This window comes from Rhinopithecus bieti, unplaced genomic scaffold (assembly GCF_001698545.2).
Source record: "Rhinopithecus bieti isolate Rb0 unplaced genomic scaffold, ASM169854v2 scaffold_4981, whole genome shotgun sequence".
NCBI lineage: Eukaryota > Metazoa > Chordata > Mammalia > Primates > Cercopithecidae > Rhinopithecus > Rhinopithecus bieti.
This window is the reverse complement of record NW_016805130.1, coordinates 2051355-2062287: the sequence shown is the minus strand read 5'-3', so window position 1 is coordinate 2062287 and position 10933 is coordinate 2051355. Positions and strand designations below refer to the sequence as shown.

The window sequence follows — 10933 nt, the reverse complement described above, 5'->3', positions numbered from 1 at the left end:
ACCTTTATTTTAAATGTCAGCTGTACTGTATGAAAATAGAAACATTGTAGTATTTTAGGTTTTATTTCGTTTAGAGGCTAACACGTTTTTGAATACTTAGAATAGTGATTCGTGATGTTCCCTAATCAGATTTCATGATGAAAGATTAGAAAGTAGTCTTCAGATTGCTGCTTACCTGTTAAAACCAGATGTTAACGTTTCAGTGGCTAAAAAATAGGACCACTTTTCTCATTTATACTCTTAAACTTGAGTAGTTCTTTTAACCTTATTTAGGTCATGAACTCCTTTAAGACTTTAGAAACAGTTTTATCCTCAGAAAACTTGCAGTGTTCACACACATGCTTTCATGTTTAGTTTTGTAGCGTTCGTAGATCGCCCTGCAGAGATCCCTAGGCTTCTTTTTAAGAACCAGTAACCAACCACCCCATGGAACTTAAACTGTTTTGCTTTTGAAGGGTAAAAAAGGTCCCAATCTTTTTTTTTTTTTTTTTTTTGAGCTGACCATTGTATAGGAAAGGTTGTCCACTCTGACCTATAGTCATTTCAGTCTAGTTTAGTGCAGAAATGTTTTTTTGAGTACTTACCCTGTGCCCTGGGCACTGTTTGTAGCACTGAACCAAGTTAAAAAACAAGCAAAATCTCTACCTTCTTGGAATGAATTTTTGGGTTAGTAAGGACTTTAGACACCATCGTGTTCATCTTCCTTATTTTATAGATGAGCAAACTGAGGCCCAAAATGGTACTTGATCTTACCCGTGGTCTCATAATTAGTTGGTGACAAGACTTAGGTACTGGAAGATGCACAGAAGAGAAAGGCATAGTCTTTATGTTAATGCCCTTACAATGTAGATGGGGGAAAAGACACATTAATTAATATATTATCAGGTCGTTTTTTTACTAAATAGCTAACACTAACTAAAATAGCTAATAGCATTTTACCTAATAGCCAAAGGAATAAAATTTCATGTGAAGACCTGGGTAGAAGAGAGAAATGATTCAGGCTTTGTAGAGGTCTTGATTTTGTTAGGCTGATCCTAAGCTGGGTTTTGGGGAATAAGGTCAGTTCAAGCTGAAGGAACATTGCTACCAAAGGAATGGAGAATGAATGCAATAGGGTATGTTTCAGAACTGGAAATTGCAGATGATCATGTTAAATTGAGGGACAGCAACCAGTTTCCTCCTGTGCCATGCTCTTGAGTGTGGTTTTAGCTTTAGTCACTAAAAATATTAGTAAATATATTCAACAACTAATACTTTCTCAGTGATATAGTAATAGCAGTGTTTTGACATTTTATGTTTTCTTTACTTTTTTTTCTATAGGTATTTGGTGTTAATTTTTTTAAATGTTAGAGCTTATTTATACCTTTCAAATCACCAAATATGATTTCATTTTATAAGTATAAAATACATTTAGTTCAGTGTGTTTTGAAGCTGAGGTTTGACAGTAGTGCTTTAAAGTTGAGTTTTATAGAAAACAGGATATCATGAATGGCTGATACATATTTTTAAAAGTTAAATTTGTATTGGTAGGTGTTGTCTACATCTACTGGCCTAACAAAAACAGTGTATAATCCAGCTGCTTTGAAGGCTGCACAAAAAACCTTACTTGTTTCCACCTCTGCAGTTGATAATAATGAAGCACAGAAAAAAAAACAGGTAAGTACAACTGGTATAGTATAAAAAATTTTTGCATGTAGGAAAGGTTTTCTTTGTGTATGTGTTTTTTCAGTGCTTATTACAAAATAAGACTAAAAGGGAGTTTGGCTGCCACTGAACCTTTATTGTCCATAGTATAGCAGCAAATAAAAATTTTTTCTTTGAAAGAAAGGTTCCCGTGATTAATCTTTGAAACTTACATACATATTTTAAGTTTTACATAGAAAAGGCTTGCATATAATTTTTGTTGACAGGCTTCTGCGATTACAACCATTTCTCTTCTCTTGGATAGTATTGTTTATCCTTAGTAATATTCTAATGATATTTTTGATCCCTGATTCTAGGAGGCATTGAAACTTCAGCAGGATGTAAGGAAAAGGAAACAAGAAATTTTAGAAAAGCACATTGAAACACAGAAGGTAAAATATTAGAGTTAGATTTGGCAAAATTGCAAATGTTATAATTTGGAGTGAACTTAATCTTATACTACATAGTCATAAAAAGATTTGCTGTAATTGGTAATGGTAAAACAAATATTTGTCAGTGATAATATTGGAGATGAAGAGCGTACATCAAATGGTGGGTATACTTTATACTTTAACTGGTACTATAGTTATCAACATAGAATGAAATTAAGGTGTTTATTCAGCTGTGTTGCTGCACAGTAGTTTGTTCAACAGATAATTAAATGGAACCTTTTTTCTCAGTATTGATATGTACCTTTCTTCACTCACTTAGGATCCTCTAGTCCTGTGTTGTTTAGTATAGCAGTTAGTAGCCACATCTGACTGTTGATAGCTACATCTGACTGTTGAGCATTTGGAATGTCTCTAGTCCAAATTGAGATGTGCTGTAAGTGTGAAATACACACTAGATCTCAAAATGTAGTACAAAGAAAAAAGTAAAACATCACAATTGTTGAAATGTCACATTTTGGATATATTAGGTTAAGCAAAATATTTTAATTAATTGTATTTGTTTCTTTTTATGTTTTTAATGTGACTGCTAGAAAATTAAAAATTACTTATGTGATTTACATTCTTTCTTTTGAACCATGTTACTCTAATTTATGACATTTAATTAGTCTCAGTTCTTGATTATGTCTAGTAATGAAGGTTAGTAGTATGACATTTGAAAATGTTGAAAATACAGAAACTGCATTTTGATTTGAAATGTATATCTTTTCTAATTTAAAGTTGGATGTACTTAAGAGAAATCACAGTACTTTACAAAACCAAAAACTGAAGCCATCCTAGTTCAGGAAACCTACAATAATCATGTGGCTTCTTTTACCCTATATTATCTTGCTTATCTTATTGTTTCCTGTTGATGTTGGGAATATCATTCTCAGGTGAAAAAGTAATTAAACATTCATTTTTTCTAATATCTCATTGTATGAAAGGAACCATAAAGCTTTTTCTCTGGTTCTTTCTGGGCTGGAGATGACATTGATAGTGGGAATACTTAGAGGTGGTAACATCAACAAATGAATTAGATAGTAAAATTGTTAATATATTTTTCAAATTGATAATTTTTCAGTGATAGAATTGAGTTTCTTCTGGTTGTGTGCTTTGAACTTACGTTCTGAGAGACCCGAATAGTAGCAGTTCTTCACAAATTTAACCAAGAGTAAAACTTGAATTGAGATACAGTTAGCATCACTGAATCTGCTATTCTGCTATCTTTAGATAATTAGTCATGGTTAGCCTTCTCACAAATGCATAAACTAAAAAAAGTAGTAATATTTATTTTAAACTTACTTTGCAGTGTTTGTTTTGTTAATGATAGTAGGAGTAATGAGCTTTATTTTCTCTTTTAAAATTTGGCAGATGTTAATTTCAAAACTGGAGAAAACAAAACAATGAAGTCTGAAGATAAAGCAGAAATAATGAAAACTTTAGAGGTTTTGACAAAAAATATTACCAAGTTGAAAGATGAGGTCAAAGCTGCTTCTCCTGGGCGCTGTCTTCCAAAAGTATAAAACCAAGACTCAGGTATTTTAATTTGTATTGTTGTTCATATTATTACTTACTAAAAGTATTAGACACTACATTTTAAGATTCAGTTTTCTGGTAGGTAATGTCTTTTGTTCAAAATCTGACCATTGTAGGTACTATTCTCCCCTCCCATAAATTAAAAGTATAAACAAGTAAATTCTACTAATTTTTTAAATTCTGTGGAGTTATGGTTGGAAAGTCAGTAATTAGAAAAATAGTCATGGGTAATCTTGAAAAGGCAGCTTGAGGACAAAGTGATATAGGTATATGACTACTTGACTGAGGGTTTGAGTTTTATATAATAGTAGTTGGTGATATAGAGAGTTAATAATAGAAAAGTATTAATAACATTCTGACAACACTGTACACAGTGGGTTGATTGAAAAGGGGAAAATTCAGGTAGATCAACCTATTAGATACAAATAAGTGAGCAAGACAGTTTTAGATGGTAATAAGTGATTAAGAAAAAAACAGAGTTATACAGTGTTTATACTTGGTGTGTCTGTATGTATGTGTGTATATATAGTCATGACTCTAATATTTTAAATTCAAACCCAACATCACGTGGTTCTTCCTTATTTCGTATTTTATTTATATTCCCATAATGACAACTTGGTTTCACTGATATCAGTATATTATTATTAAACACAGTACTATAATACATTCAAAGTAGTACCAAAATTGCTACAACAATACCACTCCCAACAGCTAACTAAATATAAAATTTAAAATTTATTTACGTTCTTTACAGCCTCGGTGTATTCCACTAAAGGTGTGAAGTCAGAACTATGGTCTAAAATTACTTTTGTCCCCCTTTTGTGTAGTTGTTAATTTGATAAAGTCAAATCTATTTGCATTTGTATTCAGTTTTGGATACTCTCTCTCTGGCCCCAGTTCTTGCAGATTGTATTTTATTTTTTGAACAAGTGAAACAATTCTCATGGTTCAAAAGCAAAACTATGTAAAAGGAATACATAAAAGACCCCTTTCCCTTTGATTCCTGGCACTCTGTCCTCACCCCTTATAGGTCACCAGTATCATTAGTTCTGTTTTATTCTAGTTTTTCTTTCTGCAAATGTATGTATGTAGATAGGTATGTTTTCTACATAAAAACATACTCCGTATTGCTCATTAGCACCTTGGTTTTTTAGGGTTTGTTACTTACTTTTCCTTTCAGTTATTTCCTTTAAATTACCCATATCAGTCTATATAAATCTCCTTCTGACTGCTATATGGAAAATGAATTACAGGAAAATCAATGAAAGTAGCAACAAGTTAGGAAGCTGTTACAGTATTGTGGAGGTGTGGAGTATTTTGGCTTGGACTAGAGTGATTATACTGGAAATAGAAATATATGGATTAAATGGGACTGTGTAAAAGTTATTTTTAAAAGGTTTGTATCAGTACAGGATAATAATTACTGTCACCTAAAATATTAATTACTATTTTTTAGATGCAGAAGGAATTACTTGACACAGAACTGGATTTATATAAGAAGATGCAGGCTGGAGAAGAAGTCACTGAACTTAGGAGAAAGTATACAGAATTACAGCTGGAAGTATGTTTAATCACAACTACACAGTAGGCTTGAAAGAAGCAAATGCAGTTGTAGTGGTCAATTTAAAAATATATTCCCTTCCCTTCATTCTCATTAGTAATTGTTGGTAATCCCTGGCATACATATTGAGATACTAATATAGGAAAGAGGGAAGAGATCAACAGATTTTTCAGAGCTGCTAGGTAAAATCTTATTTAATGAGGAGTGGCAGTAATTCTGCCTATATCCCCAAGTTCCTCCATTTCTAATGAATTTTATTTCTTTTCTATTTTGTTCTGTCTTCCCTGGAATAAAACCTTATAATAAAGGCTTTTCAGGTATTCTTATGGAGATATTCTTTGCATATAAATTGAGTTGCTGTATGACAGTTTTAGTTGGAGAACTATATTGAGAACTATTTTGAAGAATATGTTTACTTAAGTTTTGCCTATAGATGGTGCTGTGGATGTTTAGAAAAGAGAAACTGCTTTCTTGTAATTTAGTTAGATGGTTATTTATGTAAGAAACAACTCCTAGTGAAATTGATTCCTGTTATATGACATGAGAATTTTGAATAGCAAAAGATGTTCAAAAATTGGAACTGTATTTTGAAATAGACATTAACATCATTAGTACAGTTGGCACATGTCTTTATAGTGGTTTGATACAGAAATTTAAGATTTTTATACTTTATTTAGCTTTATCTGAGATTAATGCTTTTTTCTGAATTTGTTGGCAGCTTGATCATTTTTGGGGGAAGCCATAGGATGTTGTCCTAAATGTGCATACTTTTGCATTCTCTGGAAACTTGAAGTGGTTGTATGTGTGTCCTGCCCAATATTTTTTTGGGGAAAAAAAAAGTTTGAAAAATATTTTTTATGTTAATAGAGAAATTGTGTTTTCCCATTGTAGCGATTTTATGCCAGTGTTGGTGGAATCTTTGAAACAAAATACCATTTTCAAAATTCTGGCCCAGAATTTAAATAAATAATAGCGTTAACAAAATTCCTTATTATTCTGTGTTTTGCTTTTTTATTATAACATAGCTAAACACTGAATGACATTCTTTGTTTTTCCTTTATCACGGCTTATGTTTAATTTTCAGTAATTATTAGTTTTATGCAGTAATGCAGTACTTCCCAGAGTGTGTTCGTTCACCACAGTAATTCCATTAGTTGTTAATAGAAAACTAGTGAAAAAGGTTCTTAGGCTAAATAATATAACCTTAGAACAGGTTGTATTGGATGTGCGTTTTTACTGTGGGGTCTCTTAGAGGCTTTTAATTTCTGAATCTCTAAAAATACATATTAAGTATTCAGTGTTACTCAAATTTATTTGTCCGGGGACCCCCCTTTTCAAGGAGCATTTTGAGGCATTAATATTCCTCAGAGCATACTTTTGTATATACTGTTCTATTACTAATATTAATCCTTGACCTTTAAAATTTATTATTATGTATTATTTTGTTATATTGACAAATGAAGAATTATATGATAATCCAAAATGTTTTGATATATGTATAAGTTGTGAAGTGATTACATCAAGCCAACATGTCCATCACCCCACATACTTGTGATTTTTTGATGAAAATTGAACATTTAAAATCTGCTCTCTCAGCAATTTTCAATTATACAATAATTATTATTAACTGTAGTCACCAGCCAGTGCTGTACAATAGATCTCTAGAACTTACTCTTCCTATATGACTGAAATGTTGTACACTTTGACCAACATCTCTCCATTCTTTGTGCCCCCACGGCCCCTGGTAACCACCATTCTGCTGTCTGCTTCTATGAGTTTCATCATTTTAGATTCCATGTATAAGTGAGATCATACAGTATTTGTCTTTCTTTGCCTGGCTTATTTCACTTAGCATTATTATTTGGATATTAGATGATTATTTTAGCTAATGTTAAGATTAACTGTCTTGAGATGAAGAAACTGAAATACTTATATTAGCAGAGATTTGGCAGCTGTGCCAGCTTCACACTTCCATTTGGGTATTTCACATCTAAGACTCAACATCTTCAGAATTTTGCTTATCTTGCTCCTACACCCCATCTGTACAGTTATGCAAACCAGAAATCTGGCAGTGTTAATTGATTTCCCCTTTCCTTCAGCGTCTATATCTAATTATCAAATTGTATATATGTTACTCCTAAATGTATCTTAAATGCGTTTACTTCTATCTCCATTGTCACTACTGTAGTCCAGACTTCCTTCTTCAGGTCTTTCGTAGTGGCATACTGAATGGTTTCCTAGCTTCTTTTCTTCCTTCTACTCTGTTCTTAAAACTCTAGCCAGAATATCCTCTTCAACACTGATTGGTTACATCACTCTTTTACTGCTTAAAATCTTTTAGTTTATTTTCATGGCTCTTGGGATAAAACTCAAAATCCTTTACATGATCCTTGTAATCTGACTCTGCCTCTCTCCAGGCTTATCTCCCCATCCAACTACACTGAATTATATTCATTCTTTGGGAAATTACATTTCTTTCAGTGTTGGTGCTTTTTTTCATGCCGTAACCCCTACCTCATTCTTGCCTTTTTCTTTGCTCCTCCTTTGATTCATTGAACAAGTATTAAATACAATCCACCAGCTACTGCTGGGAATAAGGCAGAGAAGAAAATGGAAAAAAAAATATTTTCAGGGGACATACATTCTAGTGGGTTATTCACTGCAAATCTTTGAAGTTCTTTTCAAATCTTAAAGCATTTCTTCACGTTTTTGAGTCACTTCTCATTAATACAATTAAATAACTTAGTTGTTCTTGTTGTTGTTTTTTGAGATGGAGTCTTGCTCTGTCGCCCAGGCTGGAGTGCAGTGGCGCCATCTCGGCTCATCGCAACCTCCGCCTCCCGGGTTCAAGTGATTCTCCTGCTTCAGCCTCCCGAGTAGCTGGGACTACAGGCACTGGGCCTGGCTAATTTTCAGTATTTTTTGTAGAGACGGGGTTTTCCCATGTTGGTCAGGCTGGTCTTGAACTTTTGGCCTCAGTTGATCTGCCTGCCTCGGCCTCCTAAAGTTTTGGGATTACAGGCGTGAGCCACCACACCCGGCCATAACTTAGTTGTTTAGTGCTTCTTTACACTTAGGATTTGAGTTTCATGAGAGTAAAGACTTGTACACAGAAAGTGCACATTAAGTATTTGTGGAATAAAGGAATGGTGTGCTGTCATCATACAGAATAATGTGGTAGAATATCAATATGCTACAATGTTTCTATAATGATAGAGGTAAGTAATTAAAATGATTTGAGATAACTGTACCTATTGAAGTCAACTGGCAAACAAATAGAAACATTGTATTTGAAAATCATAACTGGAAAAAATATTTATTGTGAATGTAGGTATTATTTATCTGTTGATTAACCTGACTTCTGAAGTAACATTTAACACTGTATACTTGGAAATCAGGAGTTGCTGATCTTTTGGTGATATAGCCTGATATCTTAGAGAGCAAGAACTTAGAAAAAGGCACAGTTAGTAATTCCAAGACCTCAGTGTTATTTTTTTGTTTCAGTTTACTAGCCACCTACGTTTACTTTCACCAAACTAAAATCCCGATTTAAATTATGAGATCCTTCTATAGAGCATTTGAATACATTGTCAAATTGCATTGAAGTTTTATTCATCTGCCAGAGTGTAATGCTTGGCTTGTGTTACTAATCGCAGCATTGTTTAACCTGTGTGTCTGATCTCTTCTAGGCTGCCAAGCGAGGGATTCTTTCATCTGGTCGGGGCAGAGGAATTCATTCAAGAGGTCGAGGTGCAGTTCATGGCCGAGGCAGGGGGCGAGGGCGAGGACGAGGTGTGCCTGGTCATGCTGTGGTGGATCACCGTCCCAGGGCATTGGAGATTTCTGCATTTACAGAGAGCGATAGAGAAGATCTTCTTCCTCATTTTGCGGTACTTTCTTACTGCTCAACAAAACAAATATTGATAATCATCACTGGGGATAGTAGACATATTTAAAGAGGATGTTATGAAAAGGACATAAGTAATTCCAACTCGTTAATCTGAACAAAGGGTTTGAATAATCTTGAATTTTTTTGTTAATTTAAAAACTGTAGGATTTGTGTAATTATCTAGAAGAGACATTACTATTCTTACACTTAGTAGGCCATGAAGTATTGTGAAGTGAACAATATAAACTATTGTTTCAGAGAGGGAAGACTTGTGGTTTAGTTTTATTTGATATTTACTTTTAAAGAAAAAGTTAACATATTGCATGGGCCATCCAGATTTTTAAAAATTAAAATAGGGTTTGTATTTGTTAAAAATGTATTCTTGATCTAGCTGACCCACTATTGAAACAAGATAAAATTTTGACCTATGATCTAGAAGTTGCCTCAGTCTGTGTCAGGGTGTAATGAAAAAGACTTTATCTAATGGTAATAGATTGACCTACAAGAAGGGAGAATGGGATTCTAGTCTCTGTTAATCCATTATTTAACTTGGACTTCCTGGGATTTATTAGGCTCATGTTCAAAATGAAGATTATACCTGCTGAATGACCCTTTCATCCCAAATGCTGTGATTCTTAGTGGTATCCCAGAGGTTGGTTACTAAGCATCAGTTTTACCCTCAGCATTATATTTAATAGTTGCTCTGGAGATAGGAAGGAAATAATAAGTTATTTATCCTCAAGGCTTTTACATATATCAGTTTAACACAGAGTAAACTACAGACATAATTTATAATGAAATTATAATTTATTAAGCACTATAAATACTTTAGTAACTTAGAGAAGTATCACACTGGCATATGATGGAAAAAACAATAAAGGAAAGTTTCATGAAGTAGTAAAACTGTAGTTTACGTCTTAAAGAATAGGTAAGCTAGTAGGTAGGTACATAAATGATTTAACCTTTTAAAAATTCAGACTTAGGTGTTATTGGAGGCTTACAGCAGTTACAGATATTTTGTCGGGACATAAGAAGATATTGACAGAAATGGTTTATGTTTAAGAAATAACCAAAATGATTAGTATTTAAGAATGAGGACTCTAAAGTCCTGTTCTTGATGGATTTGAAGGGATAAAGAAAGGAATTAGAGAACTAGAAAGGAGCTTGGAGATAAATCTTGCCCAACTCTTCCCTGCTGTGTACCCTACTGCCACACCTTCCACAAGAGAAAGGAGATCCAGATAATTTGTATGTTGTGTATAGTTTTACAACTAATCAGGAAACTAACAACGAATGTGCTAAAATAATCCAAACAGACAAAGTGAGTTTGTTGTGATTATGTTTTGGTGAGACTAAAGTTCTTTTGGCTGGAGAAGTATTCAGAGCCTCTAAATAAAAATTCTGATATGCATTTGGACATTCAAATTTCCCTCCAAAGTTCACATTTAAATTATTAGTCTTAAGTTTAGTTGAAGTTTAGCTTCTTTCTCTCAACCTATGATTTGAACACATGGTAGATGTCAAAGGAAAAAAATTGACATTATTTAATATCTGTAATATTAAAGGGCCATTAACTATTACAAATTGTGATTAACAAAAATGCTGTATCTTCCAGTACCAGTAGTAATAGTAATAAATATTATAACTGAAAACCTATAGAGTACTTACTTTGTGTCAGGTATGCCTTCTGAGTGCCTTATGATAATTCATTATGAGTTATTTGGATAACCCTGAGAGGTATCTACCTCTGATAATTCATTATGAGTTATTTGGATAACCCTGAGAGGTAGATACCTTTTTTTTTTTTTTTTTTTTTTTTTTGTGAGACGGGGT

The 10933-nt window shown here is 33.2% G+C and overlaps 1 protein-coding gene across 1 annotated transcript in view; it reads left to right on the top strand.

Annotated features, from left to right (window-relative positions):
• Positions 1-10933, top strand: part of RBM26 (RNA binding motif protein 26) — a 90372-nt gene that overhangs the window by 63889 nt on the left and 15550 nt on the right. Inside the window, 7 exon segments of the mRNA XM_017871209.1 lie at positions 1531-1656; positions 2001-2075; positions 3486-3504; positions 3507-3630; positions 3632-3650; positions 5107-5211; positions 8901-9161. Coding sequence (XP_017726698.1) covers positions 1531-1656; positions 2001-2075; positions 3486-3504; positions 3507-3630; positions 3632-3650; positions 5107-5211; positions 8901-9161 — 729 coding nt within the window.